At 40.1% G+C, this 18,994-nt stretch overlaps 1 protein-coding gene across 1 annotated transcript in view; it reads left to right on the forward strand.

Moving 5' to 3' along the window:
- TECRL (trans-2,3-enoyl-CoA reductase like) overlaps positions 1 to 18,409 on the forward strand; it is a 53,834-nt gene extending 35,425 nt beyond the window's left edge. The window contains exons 5-12 of the mRNA XM_072336580.1: positions 3,889 to 4,004; positions 6,521 to 6,626; positions 8,336 to 8,408; positions 9,692 to 9,735; positions 13,701 to 13,758; positions 14,973 to 15,058; positions 15,483 to 15,528; positions 16,462 to 18,409. Coding sequence (XP_072192681.1) covers positions 3,889 to 4,004; positions 6,521 to 6,626; positions 8,336 to 8,408; positions 9,692 to 9,735; positions 13,701 to 13,758; positions 14,973 to 15,058; positions 15,483 to 15,528; positions 16,462 to 16,589 — 657 coding nt within the window. The 3' untranslated portion in view covers positions 16,590 to 18,409. The remainder of the gene's footprint in view (positions 1 to 3,888; positions 4,005 to 6,520; positions 6,627 to 8,335; positions 8,409 to 9,691; positions 9,736 to 13,700; positions 13,759 to 14,972; positions 15,059 to 15,482; positions 15,529 to 16,461) is intronic.
- Positions 18,410 to 18,994: the final 585 nt, after the last annotated feature.

Raw genomic sequence — 18,994 nt, forward strand, 5'->3', positions numbered from 1 at the left:
GCACCATCTATCACTGTTTACTCTCCAGCTCCCGAGTCAGCTGCAATTTGCCTATAAAACCCTACAGCAAATCCATTCCTATTCTCTGGTATTTGCAATAAATACTGCATTGCAGCCTTAAGTACTCATAAATACTGAGTCACTGCAAAATCTGCCCAGATGAGGGAAGCTTTAGGTGTCTCTGTGCGCACTGTTCAACTTTTGTAGAATGTATCATTCAGCTCCATGAAAACTGGACCAAAAATCAGTGAGTATCGAAGAAGCCCTTAAGGATTTTACTACCTGATTTTACTGCTGCTGAGGAGTTTTTGCAGATGTGAAAATACAACAAATTTTAAAAGGCAAAGATTTAAAGATGAAGTTAAAACGATGCCATTATTATCCCCAGGTAACTATATGACCTTTAATGAGATACCACAGCATACAAAGTAGAAATAATGAAGTTTCTTAATGATTATTAGCTCAAGAATACATAAGGCTGAAATTGTACAACGAGTTGAAGGGAGTTAGATGCTAAGTTTAATGTGATTTGGGAACTTGGGGATTTTCAACTGCCTGTTTCTGGTTTCTCAGAAATCCCAGCTACTTTCTGTACACTTGCACGCAGCAGAAGTCTGTCTAGTACCATCAGATCCTCCTCCTTATGCACACATACTGTCTCAGTCTGACCCAGGTTCAGACCTGCGACCAATGCCTTTGTCTCACATTTATTGAGAAACTAAGCTCCATCTGTTTGATAATTTATGTCCTGCAGCTGTTTTTCCATCCAAGTTACCCAGGACATGCTTATGCTTAAGCTTTTTTATTTTCTCTTTGCATCTCTTGCTGTGCTGAGATCTTCAGGCAGTGGTCCCAAGTCCTTGTCCTGCTTCAGGCATTGCCCTCACACCACAGACACCTCCCCTGCTTGAAACAAGCTGCCATGTTGGCAGCGGACAAGAAGCTATCACCACCAGCACCAGTAAACTGGGAAACTGCCCCTACATGATGTGGAAAAAGCTATGGGAATGGAACAGCATGGCAAAGGTTGTATGGCCTTTTCTCAGCTCCACTCTGCAGCTTGTCATACATGTGATAATGTAAGACTGTGCCAAAAGGCAACATGATACAAGCTTGGGTGCATTGTGCAGGATTACAGAAAGGGCAAGTCGTAAACGTTACAGAAAGGAATTAGCTGATGCCTTCATCTGAAGATTGCTAATCCATGGACTGTTTGTTTGTAAAGGTTCTCTTGGACATTTTTCAGGCTTTTTCCACTCCATCCCCTCTATTTATAGCTTTCTTTTGTCCTTTCCTGCCTTTTCCCAAACCGTACACAATACGCTATTAACTCACATCAGAAATCCTTCCACCCCCTGCAGTCATCCTGTTGGGACAGTGTCAGGCATTACACCAGCTGTGCCCACCAGCCAGGAAATTCACCTCACATTCAGAGAGCAAAACCCTTTAAAAACCTCCTTTTACCTCTACTGTCTTCATTTCTCTCTCTATATACCCTCCGCCTCATGAAGTGTGAGATTATAACTCCTGACCTGGTCATTACTTAGTTTAGCAAGGTGTTACAGGCATGACAACCTGAATAAAGGATTAAAAAAAGAGATGGGCTTTTGGATACTCTAGGGAAGGAGGCACTGTTCTGCTCAGGCAGAATAATATACATCACTGTTTGGCAATTATTTTCCCAATTCTCCCATCATTTCTTGAATGATGGAAATGGAGATGAGCGGGTTGGAGACTTCTCTATTAGCCTACCTGTGAGATGTAACTACAGGACATAATGGCAGACACTTGAAAATATAGGAGGAAGATAAATGAACAACATGCATGATATAAGAAACGTAGAGTGTACAGATGTGGGGAAAAAAAGGGACATCTTCAGGGAGTTAATGATGAATTTAATTCTTTTGAGCTGTGGACATTGTAATAGAGATGTAGCACTCCTTCAGAAAAAGACCCTTGTGTTTATTATGAACCACCACATCTGGCTGCACCTGAAATAATCTAGGCAGGTCCACAGGATGGTAAAGAAAAAGTAATTTTCTTCTGAATATTGGCTGTTTCAGCATTTCTGCAGAAGATAAATATTAACTGAAAATCAATAGTAAAAGGATGGTGCTTGTTTTGATTGTCAGTGGTTAGAACTGATCGCATTTTGGTGATAAGACTACTTTCCCTTCCACTTACTTGAACTTGTGGTATTGGTAGCAGAGTTTCTCTGGAACTCGCTTTTCAATTCTAGTGAATTTAAAATCAATGGGACAGAGAAGGAGGGCAGATGTTGCAGTATGGGAGATGGAACAGAGGGAAACAGAGTGGAACTCATCCAACATGTCAAAAAGAAAAAGAATCTCATATTCTAAAGTGAATGCTACAAATATCAACTATGTTCCAGCAATATGATGTAGTCATGACAAAGGCAAATAAAGCCCTGCTGGCCAGACAGTATCTACTTTGATTGCAAATCTCACAGCTGATCCTAGACCACATCTCCACCTGGGCGATTAATGCGTTGGATCCATCAATGCCTATATTTTGTGCATTAGGTTTTAACAGCAGAGGCAGATTCCTACACTAGTGCAGTGAGTCCCCAAGTTGTTGGGAACAGACCAGTGCAACTGATAATAAGACAAAAATCCAATAATCCTGTGGCTGTGGTGTGTTCCACAATGATGTGGGCTCCCAGACTAGCCTTGATGAAATGTTTCCAAGCACAGAGGCAAACATGTGTTACTGCTCTTGGGACTATGCAGTCTAAATGTAGCACAGAAGTCACGGTATCCTGTGGAAAAAAGCATTTGACATTTCTCCTCTAGAGAATGCTCAACTCTCTTACTTTTGGAGACAGTCCAGCTATTAAAGGCCAATACTTCCAAAGCTTCCCCCTGTGGTGGGGGAAAATAAAACAATGCTGGGGATCCCAAAGCAACAAAATCTACTTGCAGAATATTTCAGATGAGAACATTTTCTGTCAAAGCTCTTAAGAAGAGAGAGAAGAGAAACTGTGCACTGAGGGTCAGAGTGCCTGCCGAATTCCATTTTTGAGAAGGTTAGTCTAAATTCAGGGTTGCTCCCTTAAGCCATGGGTATTTACCTGTTACAGTTCCACAGCAGCACAAGTAGCTCCCCTAGCCTGTTCGTTAAATATCTTTACCCCTTAAGCGATACTATGCACTTGAGTTATGATTTGTCACTTACTGGCTCTCGTAAACACATAGGGTTTTGTAATCCATGCAGGTTGCTTCTATGGATGCCTGCACAGGGGAGCTCCTCTCCATCACTGGCTCCAAGCACCATACATCAGGCAGATTGGCCCCACTCTTCCACCCACCACCAAGTATTGAGTTGTGATCTCTCACTTCCCAAGGACTCTGAAAGCAACTAAGATTCAGAGCTACATTTCCTTCTCTCATACATGGTTGGCTTTAGACTAATGTATCATGTAACTACAAAAAAAAAACAACAACAACCAAAAACCAACCAACCAACCAATCAATCAACAAACAAACAAACAACAAAAAAACAGTCAAAGCTCAAGTTGCCTTTAGTTTCTGAGTCCTCATTTGCTGTGATATTTCCATTCAAAATTAGCATTTGATGGCACAGCCAAAAGTATAAAGACGAGATAACTGCAATTTTGACCATCTTCCACAAAACCCTTGTGAATGGGTCAACATTCTGCACAGAAACCTCACTCATTTGCTAGATGGATTTTACTCCTTTGCTAAAGAGACAGAGACGAACCACCTAGGTGTTGTTTATGTCCTCAAAATGAAGCTGAAATAACATTTGAAGTATGAATGGGTGTTGTGGATAGGGTCTTTCTTTTTCTCATGCCTTTACTGGTGCAATTTCCCACTCTGATATAGCTATTTTATTTTTCATTTCTAGTTTTTTCTAACAGAATACACGGGGCCTCTACTGATATACCTTCTCTTTTACATTCGTCTCTCAACTATTTATGATCAAGTGGAAAGCACAAAGAACTTCCGCCACCCAGTGGTTCAGTAAGTGACACTCATGTGAATCATGTCCTGGGGTCAGGGAGCTGGAGGGATGGAGGTGGCTGGGTGTCCAGGACAGGGTTGGAGGCAGCACTCCTTCTCAGCTAGACTGGTTCCAGAGTAGTATTCAGAGTTGCAGATTGTTCTCACCAAGCCTGACTAAAAACAGGATTGCATCTGCAAAGGTATCTGCATCTGCTTGCCATGGGAGACGTAGTATATGCCCCTAATTGTTCACACTCTTGACACATAGCCTGAACAGAAGGTTAAACAATAATCACAGGGTAGTAGACCCAAAGTCACACTCGACAGAGAGGGGAAGACAAGACTTTAGGTGTTCCACTATCAATCACTTCCCAGTGCCCTCCCACTCCACTCAGTGTAGTGCAAGCGTACAGCATAGCTCTCACCTAGGTAAGAGTGAAGAGGTCTGCATGCCAATAGTCAGGTTATGAACAGCTGAGAAACTCAAGAGAAGAACCACAGGAAATTAGTAATCTGTTTTTTGGAACTAAGCTCTTCAAAGTGTAGTTGTTCTTCAGGGTCACATGATACATCTGTGAGTTCTGAGAGTTTTAAGAAATAAAACATTCAGGTGACAAACACAAGTAAGAGCTCAGCTAGTATTACAGAGGAGTGAAAAGCACATACTGTATCTGGCTGTAGAGAGAGAAGAAAAAGGAGCATAAATACAGAAACAGAAACCTAGCACCTTTGCTTCTCTCCATCATTGTAATGCTAATGAAAAACAAATCACAAAAGCTGACCGCAAGGAAATGGGTTGATGACTGGACTAGATCATCCAGTGGTCTTTCCAATCTTAATGATTCTATGATTCTATTCTACCAAACGTGATCTGGTTAGTCTGATAGAATCGAAATGTAGAGATGACAGACAACCAATACAACCTCTGAGGACCTTAGACAGTTCCAAGAATTTTGTAGGACTTGAAAAGAGATCTGCTTGATGAGGGAGATCAAGAACTGCTACAGATGAGAAAGTGGCAAGCAGTGAAGCATGGTAACTGCCAGGAAGGCTCCAGAGTCTACACCACACTGGGAATTCTCACCCTAAGGAACACAGCTGAGTTTGATTCTCCTCATTCTGGGGGCAATGGTGGAAGGGAGGGTGGTAGGTGGTCAAGAAAAACCAGGAGCACTGGAAAGTGAAAGGGCACCCAGGGAGCCTGAAGAAACAGTGCAGCTTTTCTCTAGCATTCTTTGCGTACTGTAATTGCAGGATCAAGGGAGCAGAGAAATGAGTGATGCCACCATTCACAGATGGAGAAACAGAGGCTTGGAGGGAAGTTAAGGAACTTAGTAGTGTTGGGAATGAGAACAGAGAATAGCTGAATTCCAAGCCAAACTCTTCCTTCTTTTGCTCATTTACTTAGAAGAGAGAATTCTCAGTAGCTCAGAACAGACAAATAATTTAACCTTCTTTTAAGTGTGCAGGAGGTGTTCAGAATCCTTAAAATGACTGTTCCTTAATGGATGCACATTTGAGGTCCACATCTTAAGCCAAATTAATTTTAAAATTCCCAACAAAGCTGGAAGTTTGCTCTGGCCTTTGGTTAAGTCGTTAATCGTTTGAAATTTTCTTAGCTCAAATCTCTCTGGTTTAATTACTTTGAAATTGTTTAATCTTTGACTTTGGATACCATACAAGACGCATAATAAAAGTATTTGGGATTTCGCATGCAGAAAACCACTTTTCATTTATGTTTTATAATTGGTTTGCACTTAGACAGACTCTGGTAGTATGGTAAATGTAACCAAGATAAAATGCCACGAGAAATCACTCCTGACATTTGTTTTTGAAACTCAATCTCTAAGAGCTTCAACTCATTCTCTGAAGCAAATCAGCAGCACCTGATATTGCTTCATAATCTTCCTCAAAATAGAATCAGTATAATCATTTCTACAACAATTACCTCAGTTCTTTGTAACGGGGAACAAAAAAGTCATCAGAATGGATTAACTTTGCAACAAAATCTCATTTTGTGTCCGTAAGGAAATGAAATACAAACTACTGCCATGCAGCTACTCAAGTTGGCAAAGGACAAGGAAACCATTCAGAAGCTATTCAGAATGTTTTTAAATGTCAGACACATCCTGCTGGAACATTAAGGTAGCCTTAAAACATGGGAGACTTCTTTTGGAAAAGCACGGCAGATGTCTGCCTGTATACACAGCTGTCCTGCTTTAATGTCCTGTCAGGGCGATGCATCACATTGAGAGCTCAAGGAGCTCTTTTTAATTCAAGGCTAGTAAAAAGAAGCTGTTCCCCTGCAAAATAAAGGCAACTTTGTATAGCACTGAAAAATTATTCCATTAATCTCTGATTCCAGATGCTTCAATTAAGACAAAATCTTAAATCTCACAGTTTCACTGTTTAAGAATATTAGTCCTTAACTCTTTTTGTGTCATTAAACTGTGAAATAATAAAAATCAATCTTTCACTTACCTTCATTTCCTTTATTTCTTCTTCTTTATTTTCTTTCTTTTTTTTTCTTCCAGCTTGGCCTGCTTCTGCCATTGTTTGCACTACATCAGACATCTTCTGGAGACGTTATTTGTCCACAAGTTTTCTGGAGGGCACACTCCCCTGAAAAATATGATAAAGGTGATTGTGTATATCATTTTGTGTAAGAGAGAATACCCCCGCATTGAGGCAGACCTTGGAAGAAGAATGGAAAATAAAAAATAATTTATTTCCTAGCTCAATAAATTAGGATTAGTCAAAATATAAATACAGAAAAAATCTCACGGCCATGTCTGCAGGAACATGAACTGAAATCAATGTCCATTTTAGCTACTGCCTGTCAGTGTCCACTTTGACTCATCCACCCAAGGGGTTGATTATCACATCAGGATATTTTTCAGATTGAATGCTGTATTTTATGAGATACAGTGCTGAAACAATGAGCAATGCTGACAGAATCACACTTCACTTCCTTGGTGCAATATAAATACAGAGTTAGAGACAGCCTTTGCATTAGGAATTTAAAATCAAGTTACAAATAAATTATAAACATATCCCTTATTCTATAGAGGGAAGCCCCAGGAAAGAAGATATCAAGTTGCCTGAAGTCTACTGTCTCCTGAACTGCAGCCATGTGTCATTATCTCATAGGCTCTCTCCTTCCTTTCATTTCACATATTCAAAACTCATTTTGCATCATCCCACCTCCCCATGCTGAAAGAGCCTTCCTTGAAAAGTTCTGCAATACATACAGCATTTCAGTGACGGGGATAAACACACAGCCAGGATAGGTGACTCGTCTCCATTTCAGACTCAGAAAGGTGCTAATGAGATTCCCAGCAATGGGTGCTGTGGTGCAGTACAAAAAACAATAAAGAGGAATATAAGCTAGAGCACCTACATGGCTTTGGAGCCAGTGCTGCTTCTAAAATGATTTATGCACCTGGGAGTTAAAGACCCTCAGTAACTTGTTCCCATGTGTCTGTGATTCATGTGCTTTCTATGCACTGCATAAAAAAATTAAAAAGAGAAAGCCCATCTTGCTCCCATACTTTGGGTTGGAGCTGTATCCTGTCCCAGCACACTGCTCTCCCTGAGATGGTACAGAGTGTGGACACATAGAAAGGCTTTATCCAGTCTCAATGGTTGTCTCAGTAGGTTGTCTAGTGAGTCTGGAGTTCTCCCTTGTACAAAGGATGGGAGCAGTGACCCTTAAAAAGGACAAGAACACAATCAGGCTATCCCTGCTTGGGCCTTCCCAAGATGTTGGTCACCAGGCAAAGTTGGGATGCTGCTTTCTCACAAGTGGATGCAGCAGAGCTGAATCCACACTGGTAGATGATGTAGCTCAAAAGCACTGCATGCCTTTTTTTCAGCAGGGTTAAATTTGCCTTATTTGATTTTGCTCTTTATTATCTCAGCAGGTTTAGTGTTCTGTTTGGCTAGATCTATCTTGCCTGGAAACGCTGAGTTTATGGTATTGTCACAGCTCAACTCTTTTAACAAGCCCTAGGCTTTTAATAGTTCTACTCAGAGAAATATGCCCTTCAGTGCAAGAATCAAATAAGGAGAAGAAAACAAATGTCAGTTCCTACAACAGGGATGAAAAACATTCAACAGGCACTGAAAAATCTGCACAGTGCATCCCTTTTTTAAAATTTTTTTATTTTTATTTTTAGTGGCTTCATAACATCTTAGAAGATCTATATTCTCTATATTCTCAAGAAGCGGCTGCAAAGCCTTTCAGTAGTCATCTGGGCTTTGCACTTAGTAGAATTTATAGCTGCAGTTCAAACTTGCTTATCACCCTTTCTAGCATTAAAAAATATATATTTTTTTGTCCATTCCAGGGCTGTGCCTTTTACTGGGGATTCACTTCTTGGATTGCATACTACATCAACCATCCCCGATATACGCCACCGTGTATGTATAAGCAGAGAACAAAACTGACCTTGGTTTTAAATAGTTTTTAGTAGTCAACCTCAAATCCTACAAAATCAGTAGACGTTCTGACCCTCAGATCCTTTCAAAACAGAACATAAATTCTATTATAATTAGCTGTGATTCATTAGAAGATATTTGAATTTGGTGTGGCTTTAACAGTAATGCTGCAAACAAGGTTGAAACTTTCCAAGACTTGTTTTTACCTGTCTGGACCATCAGTTCAGTAGGTGCAGCTTGAAGCCAGACACCAGGTTTATACCTTTAACAACATCTAATTGCTTGACACTTTTTTAAAAGGATACTTGTAGGTAAATAAGGTCAATACTGGATCACCACCTCTCTGGCATGCATTAGTTAAAAATAAAAGACAGAAATTATTCTGGATGCAGGAGATGGTGACCTCTACAGCCATGTCCACAGATGGTCATATTGGGAACTTGTAAGTAAAAGCAAGGAGGAGCTGAACACTAAATCAGGCTGACAAAGGGCCTGTGAAGAGCACCTGTTTAGCAGCTACATGCTCATACTGCCTTTCTGGGGAGGATTTTTAGCATATGTCCTTGACAACATGGAGGAGTCGAGTACCAGGTTCTCAAAAGTAAAGTCATGAGGAAGCTTGTTCAGTGGAGCGAGGGACGTGCAAATGTTTTGTGGCCCTCAGCCATGACCAAGGTTTGTAGGAAAACTGTAATCTTTGGAGATGAATACCCTACAGTATTACAGTGATTTGGGGACAACAAAAAGAAAGGAGATGGCAAGTGAAGGGCAGGTAAAAACTGCAAAGGCTAAGCATGTATGGTGAGACTGTGAAGCAGATAGATTCACAGTAAAGTCGTACTACTACTTAGTTATTTCTGAGCTGCATTGCTAATGGAGATAGAAGGCTGGGCATGGGAAGTCATATGGACAGGATTGTCATTCCCAGCCTTGTTTTTCCACTGATGTTTGTTTTTTTCCTTCCCATACCTTTCCAAGGAATACAACACCATCAACTGCTTTGACAAAGCTACTGAATGTAAGAAGCTGGCAAATATTAGAAAAAGTTAGGTGAAAATTACCTTGAGATCAGTGGTGAAGAGACTGGCATTTCTGGAGTGACTTTACTATTTGCATTGTCTTCATATTGTGCGATAATATCCACTCTTTATGCAGAGTCTGTCAGGAAAGAAGTATTTCTGCTCCTCAGCACTAGATTAATTTCACCCATAGCAAACCATGTGCATACTGTAAAATTCAATTTATAATTTCATTCTATTTTCTAGCATTTGGCCACAGACAAGTTTCCCTTGCTGCCCTTGCTTTTCTGGTAAGTACGAAGTAAAACTTTTATGAATTATTCTGCAGTAGGAACAAATCGTGATTTAGCCAAAATGCAGTAATGCTGCTATGCATGTGTATATATACAGGTCCACTTCTGTGGTCCTGTGTCATTTGACCGGATTTAGTGATATTAAGAATATTAAGGTTTCTGGGCCAGTAAGTCTCCTAGTATTATTTGCCTTAATATAATGCACTGTATGTAAGAGCGATGAGAACTATGTCAGTGTTATTACTATTCATAATCATGCAAAACACTAATATTTAGACAGATTGGAACTTGAAAGCTCTAAAACAGAGAAAGTTGTCCTAAGCAGATTTAGAAATAGTAATGCATACCCTGAAAAATTTACTCATCCCTCCCAGAATGGGTGAAACCAAGGAGAGTGCAGGAGATGAAGGATTTTTGGCAGCATTTGTTTTTCAGCAGTTTTAAGCCTGCCTTTGTGTACAAATATCTATAATTAGATAAAAACCCCTTCTCAGGTGTTGTGTTTATATTTTTCAGCAGATTGGAAGGAGATCATAGAACCATTAAGGTTGGATAAGACCATTAAGATCATCTAGTCCAACTGTCAGCCCACCACCACCATGCCCACTAACCATGTCCTTCAGATAAGGGTACTTGCTGGCATTTGGACAGCTCTCCATTTTGGGCAGAAATGCTGGCTGTGAGCATTTTGGTCTCATGAAAACAGGGTGATGCCATGGGCAGTCAGAGTGGCTTTAGAAGGCTGATGTCCTTCTTGGAGGCCTTTGTAAGAAATAATTCACCTGGTTCATTTATGAGATAACTTTTCTAAGGTGCCCACATTCAGGCTGTTCACACCTGCCTCCTGAGAGAATGCCTTAAATGCATTTAATTTAATTTGCAGAATTAAATGGGGGGTGGGGGAGAGCTCAATATATTCTTCATGCAGAGGAGAAGAAAATGCATAGCTTCACCCACAGGTGACTCAGAGTGCATCACCTGCTGAACCTGATGTTTCAATGAACATTCAATGTCCTGAGACAGAGGCTGAGTAAGAAAGTCTCACATGTATATTCTTTTTTGTCCTCTATTGGCACTGTGGTTGGAAATACGCTGAGTATTAACTACTCAACAAGCATGGGTATCTGAAGCAGTCAGCCTCTTTGGAAATCAGCTGCAGATCAATTTACAGAAAAAAAAACAGCAAGAGGACACAGCTATGCATCTTTGTCCTTCAGGCAAACAGTATTCAGAAATGCATACAATTAACTCCCTATTGAAATCTGAACGCTTTCCTAAATCAGAACCCTTAAAGATCACAGTTCTGGCAGTACTTGTCTGTGGGGTTTGGCCATGCAGCCCTCAGCTTTTTCTGCCCAAATAAGGTGTACAATATGCTCTGAGGAAGGAGTATGCACACCTAGTGGTGCTGTGTAGCTGCTGCAATAATTCTATACCATGGGGCCAGGCAGCTGTGGTAGACAGTGATGCACCTGAAGCCCTGAAGCCCACACCCTTCTCGAGCTCAGGGATTACTTGAAGCCAAGCAAACTGAATATTCATCGCTACCAGTACAACTAGCTCATAACAAAACCTCTGCCCATGAAAAGCTGTCCTTTTCTACTGAAACTTCTATGGAAAAGTGTGTGGTCAAGCCCAGAGAAGAGGCTGGTTGAGGGTGTTTGCTATAAAATAGGGCCAGTCCCCTTCAGATCTGCACCAGCCACCGTCTGTTGTCTGAATTCTTACAGATCTTTTGAGAAATTCATAGCCATGGAAACACAAACTTTCCCTTTCAGACCTCGTGCTGGCAGATTCCCCGACAGTTTAAAACAGCAACATACAATAGAAAACGATTTGAAGCTGTTTTCACACGATTCTGAAACCTGTGAATAAAATGTTTGAAAGATTTATTTTTCCTCTTTTAAGGCCTTTAATACACATCCTTAGTACATACCCTGATTTAAGTGCATACATCTGCAGCTGCTGTAAACAACAGTACAGAGTAATTGGAAGATTGTCAGCAGGCCCTTCTGAAAGATTCTCCTATTTAGAGAAATTACTCAAAGCAGGGATGGTTATCTCACAGGGTTATAAAGATGGGAAACGGTACGTAGACTTCAACAGTTCAGCATCATAAAGATGGCAAGGCTTCTTTCAGCAGTTCTCCATTGCCCCACATCAAACATTTCTGAGATGCTAAGGACTAGCTGACATTTAGCAGCTCTTCTTGATATAGAGCATTATCAGCCATATTTCTAAACAAGGACATAAGAGCTACTTATCCAGCCGCAGAGTCACAGGTAAGAAAGTAGGAATCCCTACAGAAATACCCATTACTTTTAAACTTTTAATTGATTATGGAATTAGTAGGTGTTATCTGTAGAGCATGAATCTGCTCTACAATAAGCAGTGATAGAACCCAAGGGAATGGCATGGAGATGCATTGGGGAAGGACCAAGTTGGATGTAAGGAGAAGATTCTTCATCAGAGGGCAGTGGGCACAGTACAGGCTGCCCAGAGCAGAGGGCACAGCACTGAGCTGCCAGAGTTCAAGAAGCATTTGGACAATGTTCTCAGACTGACAGTCTGATTTTGGGTACTGCATGGAGCCAGGGGCAGGACTTAATAGTCCCTATATGTCCCTTCCAACTCAAAATATTCTGTGATTCTACAATATAGACAACACATGTCAGTATGAATTCTTCAAACTCTGAAACCTTTTTCTTTGAAGTAATAATAAACAAAAGCAATTATGTTCCCAGCTTATAGTCAGAAGGACCTAATACTGTGGATAGAACTATAGCTTCCAATACAATATTTTACCTCAGAATTTCCTTTTCCGCCTGTTTACCATTCTACATCAGGTGTTTATGACAGATGATGGCCAGCTAGTTGTAATTAAAAAACACATACAAAAGGACTGCAGGATTTGACCCATGACTACCTATTCATGCAGAATAACAGCTTTGCTAATAGAAGAACTGGTTTAAACGTTACAATCAAAAAAACACAGAAATCTCTCTGCCAAAGAGGGGAAGAATTTTCTTCAGCAATGCTATCTACAATTTTCTTTCTGGTAACAGCACCTTTTGATACCAAATGAAATTACATATTCCTTCCATTTAGTTTTAATTGAAGTTTGTTATGGTTGATGGTTGCAGTGTTGGCTTTAAAAATGGCAATAATGTTTTTCTTTTTTTCTGTATTAATTTTATGACTTCAACGCATGATATCTCTAGGTTTTAGCACTCTTTATTTCTTGATTTTAGCTAGATTTGCAAAGTTCAGAGTGATGATATGAGAAAACAACTTTGTGACACTGCTTTTTTTTCAGTGTGAGAGGAGAAATCGAAAATTTCCAGTTCAAGACTGAAATGTAAATCAGCCTGTTGACTTTTTTCATAAAACAAGGGAAAAATGAAAAAATAAAAACAAGTAGGAAGAGGGTAGAGCCACTAATCCATGGGAGGAAAGTGACTTCATTACGTCTTCACAAAAACAACAGTCAGCTTTTCATCTGCTTCTTTTCAGGCTGGGTTATGTCCAAATCCTGAAGATAGTATTCATTTCAGAAAAGTATCCTGCAAAATTCTTTAGGTCTCAGGGAGACCTTCTGACATCCCAAAACTGAAGCATGTTGCATGTGCTGGGCATGGGAACCACACTGGTCCGTGGATTGTCACCACTGAAATGCACAGAATGCATTTGTCATGGGGTGGGTGTAGAAGTCCTTCCAGGATACAGATCTTTGCTGGAAGAAGCCCTGAGCAGCTTAATGTTGTGGTTGGCAAACCTGCCCACAATAGAGGGTTGGAGCTAAATGGGCTTTAAGGTCCCTTCCAATCCAAGCCGTTCTGCAGATCTCTGATTCTCTGATTCTGGAGGCAAAGACTAAACTGTGGAGTGGAGATTCTGGTTATGTTCTGTAACACAGCCACCAATTTTGGCTGAACTGAAAATATGTTTTTAATGTCTTGCAGATGTGTGAAGCTGGAAATCACTTTATCAACGTAGCATTAGCTCACCAAAATCATTCAGGTCTGTTTCATATTTGTCTATTAAAGACTGAGGTGTGCTTAACCTATCCATCTTCTACCGGTATACAGTAATTTATGTACCTACAAGCACAAAATAAAGAAAGATTAAGTAGGTGCCTTGCCATCAGTGCGATGTGTTCAAAATAAATGTGGTGACAAGGAAACATTAGCAACACTGTTGTTGTTCCAAAACTTGTAGCTAATTTATCTTGGTTAAAAGAACCTACAATTTAAATATGGATTTAAACACAGAATATCTCAAATGCATCCTGTGAACTGGCAACAGAGAATTCAACTTGAAATCAGTTTCAAAAGTTTAAAAACTATATTGCTGAATTTCTATAGATACACGCACAGATACACATACAGATATGCACAAACACACAAAGAGAAACCCACATATGGGCATCTAAGCGTGCATGTGCAGGCTCTTAAATGCTGCTACCAGCATGGTTTTTTTCACTATCTTTTGTACCTTGAGAATAAAAGCCATAAATACCAGATATATATACTGCATATAGTAGAAAGTAAAATATATTTTCAGATAATAACAGTGCAATTACTCGCAACAGCATTCTTTTCAAGAAAATATCTCACCATGGTGTGGATCAGATTCATGCACTGAAGTCTAAGGCAGTTTAAAAGAAGCAAAAGCAAAATATTTTTATTTGATTTTAGCATTCTCAGTGTCAAAAGGCATTAAAAATAGCACTATTGCCAGAACTTGAAAGTGAAAAGCAATATGTATGAGCATTATCGTTGGCTGTAGAGTGCCATGCTCTTAGCTCTGGAGTTGTTTTCCTGTTCTACTCAAGGACGAAGGATGAGCATGCAGAAGGGGACAGGTTCATGTTCCTGAGACAGGCTGAGTAAGACACAGCTGTGTCCTTTATATCCCAGAAGAGTGCCTTTAGCCCTCTCCTTCTGGCTACTCCATGTGAAACTACTTGTTTCTCTCTTTCTCTGAACAAAGGTCTTATCCTTTGGACATGCCAAAGTAAAAACCAACACACGGCCCTCTAAGCAGTGCTCTCACTGGGATAAATGCAGCTTTTTCTGTCTCAAATATTTCACACCATTTTCTGATTATAGTTGTACTCTGGAAATGCTGACCAAAGCGATGCCTGTTACACAGGCAAATTATTAGAAGGCCATTTTCTCCCCCCTGGAGTAAAACCATGTTTTTTGTTTTTTTCCCCCCCCTCTTTCATAAAGGAAACAAAGCCTGTTTTCCAAGTCCAACCTACAATCCCTTCACGTGGCTCTTCTTGCTGGTATCCTGTCCCAACTATACTTATGAGGTACCATATTTTCTCCTGCTTATTTGCAAAGAGTAGGCTATTATATTGAGTAACGCCATGTTTCAGCACATCTGCTGCTCTCCATCCATTTCCCTGTACACCAACCATTATCTCTGTTTCAGAGTCTCCTTGTTGCCACAAATGCTTCTCCACCAGATCCCTTCCCTCATGCCACTATCACGACTTCCATATATATTCAGTTCCACTCCAGATTCCCCACAGATCAAACAGTTAACCACCCACCCCTTCACTCTCATCCAGCATACTGGGCTATCACTTTCCAGCCATTTTTACTCTCTCCTGTCCAGTGAAAGTATCGGATTCTTTTTCTAGGGGAAGCCCTTAGGGAAGCAGTCACTTCCAAAAGCTTTCCTTTTTGCTTTATTTAAATATACAATTAACAATGCCTTTTCCTCTGCAACAGGTTGGGTCTTGGATTAGTTTCACAGTAATGACACAAACCCTGCCAGGTAAGTATGGAACAGAACAAATACAGCTTCAAAATTATCATTTGCGGAGATGATTTCTGTAAATCTAAAATGTGCCCCAAACATACGTCATGTGAAATGCTGCCATCAAATCTCCTTTGTGACATGACTGCACGGACTTTCAAAGTTCTCTCCTCGGAAAGCTGTGGGGAGCATGAACACAACTGAAACACCCCCACCAGCCTCCCTTGATCAAAACTTGCTCTCTGCTTTTTATGAAGTACTGTTATTTCTTCAGATTTCACAGTGAAAAACCTTGAAATTTAATAAAAAAAAATTGAATTTTCATTTACAGCCAAACGTTTTTAATATAGGGAACATTCTTTTCACCATAAAACTGAAATGATACTTCTAATAGGGACAGGAAAACAGACATACTTAGTAGTTCCAATGAGTAAAGATGCACAGAAGTTGCTAATAACATTTCCCCATTTGCTTATATCAAACAACCAGCTCATAACAGCAACCTGATTAGCAGCGTCTGCAAATCTTGCTCAGTATTTTCCTCCATCCTTAGAGACCTAAAAACCTATACAAATAGGGTCCCTGGGACTGAGCTTTCCAGAACATTCACTTTTTAATTCTTTCACCGTTCCAAAATAGACACCAATAAAAGTTATTCACAAAAGTAGCCCAGCTTTGCTTACAAGTGAGAAAAAAAGGGGCTTTCAGAAGCAGTCTAAATTTTATTTTGACATAATAAAGATTTGTTTGAAAGGATAAAACCATTTGTGCTGTAGGTCCAGGCATTGAAATGACCTGAAAATGTGGGAATGCTGCAAGGCTGCATATTGAGGTGCAGAAAGAAGCCAAAATGCAGAAGAAACTGCAGACTGTTTTGTAAGCCATCATATACTCACAAACACTAAAAGAAAACACATGATCCTTTCTTTTTCCCTTTTTTTTCCTCGTTAGTTGGCATTTTTGCTTTCCTGATGGTCATCCAGATGTCTCTCTGGGCCCAAAAGAAACACAAGCTGTACCTGAAGAAATTTTATCCAGAGGTGCGAAGAAAAGCAGCAATGATTCCTATCGTCTTCTGAGCTCCTGGTGAAAGCTGAAGCTAAGTGCATACAGTTCAATAGCTAGCTCAGAGTAAATGAGCCATTTAATTCAGCAACCAAAGTGGGTCTGAGGAGGCACTACTGGATATCTTTTTCAGAAAATTAACAGATCAAAAAGCTTTCAATTAAGTGGAAAACCAGAAAACCAAAAAACCAAACAGCTCTTCAATTCTTGATTCCTGCTAAAAGGTATTTAATTAGATTTTCTGCAATGAAGCTAATTGGGAAAGGATGAGAAAATTTTTTTATATTCGATTCTAGGTTAGTACTTAGCTGGTTTAAATGGGCATGGATGCTGTTAAAATTAATGAAATCCATACACCTAATCTGCGTGTGTTCAGGTCTGGTGATTTTAAGGTTTGGTGTTAGATGTTGACCAGATTCTCAGATTTTTGCATCAGAAGTTGTTTCCCAGCCTCATTTCTATTAAACTGCACAGAAACAGCCTTGTTCTGCCTTAACTCCTCTACAGCATCACAACAAAGAATGATTGCTATGCTGCTAAAATAGTTTAGTTTTACAAAGCTTTTCCTTCTTTCTTTCTTTAATTGAATCCAACAGCAAATCGTTCAGTGCAAATTGGCTTCATATGATCACTGCAGAGGAACTCTGGTTCTCTTTCATTTTCAGGCGAGCAGATCAGCCCCATAGTCCCAGGGGGGGGACAGTTTGTGAGGTGCATCCCAGCCTGCTACTAACTTGTTGCTCGACCTTGGATACATCACTTAAGTCAATCCTTGTTTCTCTTGTTAAACAGTTCTGGAAACAGCAGTAGACTTTCTGGACTAACAAGCATGTTAAGATCCTCTTGTTCAGTGCACAACAACATCTGGCACTTGTGCCAAGCACTGTGAAATTCCTGGGCATGAGGTGAGCCAGAGTACAGCTTGTTATTGGAAAGGAAAGGGATTCAGACACTCCTGTCAGTCCCTCTCTGGCTTGCCTCAGATGGACACTACTGAATGGCTTCTGCCATGAACAGTGCTCACAGTCCTCTTCCAGTGTCTAAACTCTAGCGCCTTACCTATTTAACACCCACTACAACTCAGTTTTAACTTGCTAATGTTCTCCTAAATAAATCACTTTCCAGATCTTTTGTTTTAACTTTTAATCTGTTAACGTCTAATTATTTTCTTTCTCTCAATAGAAAATCTGAGTGAATACTCAGTTCACCCAGAGTGCTAATAAAGGCCAGTTTCAGAAAAAGTACTTTCTGTACTCTTCAGTTTCTTATACCAAACAGTGATACTTTGAACCTTTCTCCACAGCCAGTGGTAGAAAGACGAGTCATGAGAATGTCTATTTTTCATTCTAGTTACTGGGATTGTTTTAATTTCAGGTTTACTAAATGTCTCATTTTAGCAATATTAAAGTTCAAATAATTGATGAAGAAGGCTAAGTTGACAAAATGCCTACTTACCTAATAGGTTCCTGATTGCAACTGCTGCAGCTTTAAGCCTATCCCAGGCATGCTACCAAAGTGACTCAAAGTACGAAAAGCACAATTAGCTTAGGCCTGCAGTACCTGCAGGAACTGTTTACCTCCCTGCATTACTTGTTGGTCATTGAATATGTGAGGATGGGGAGAAGGGTGTTAGCTCCTGTAGCAAATGTCTGAAGTTTTAAAATCAGGTTAAGAACAAAGACTAGGTATGAACAAATGATGATACACTCACTATAGCAGACTGAAAAAATTAAGTGTGGCTGATATTTTGGGATGTGGTCTTGACTTGCTAAAACTGCTCTGAATTGTATTAAGCTGCTTCATGAATAGCAATAAATCCAACTATCTGCACATTCATGGATCTTTCTGTGTTGCTCTGCCTGCTGGGATTTTCATGGAAAGTTCTGATCACAGGTAACTTATCTTTCTACATTTGCCAGTAATCTCAGCCACAAGCATCATTCACCTTCTGAACCAAAGCCACTGTCCTCACACTGCTAATTACCTCTGTCTAGACTGCTACATACCTGGGAAAAATTCCTCCTTGAGCTCTAAATATGCTGATATTACTTGTACTATGGGAGGAAATAAATGGTTAACTGCAAATACTTCTGGCAGTAATTTCTATTCAGTACAGACCAAACTTTCTCAGATTTCCTCCTACATCAGCAAGAGGTAAGCATGGGCAAGGCCACATGACTATCAGAACGCCATTGTGTTTCAAGGTCAAAGGGAAGGAGACCTTTTGAGGTAGCTGCCTGGTTCCATTATCCTCAGTTTTTGCACCTGGAAAGTTGTTGGACTGCATGGCAGTGAACCTCATCATTCCCCAGATCTAATTCCAAGACTTCCAAATGAGGTTGCCTAAATTTGGGCCTTCAATTTCACAGGCTTTCTTTCATGCTTTTGTGACCTGTTCTTGGTACGAAAAGCCAATGTG

Source organism: Excalfactoria chinensis, chromosome 4 (genome assembly GCF_039878825.1).
Source record: "Excalfactoria chinensis isolate bCotChi1 chromosome 4, bCotChi1.hap2, whole genome shotgun sequence".
NCBI classification, from domain to species: Eukaryota; Metazoa; Chordata; class Aves; order Galliformes; family Phasianidae; genus Excalfactoria; species Excalfactoria chinensis.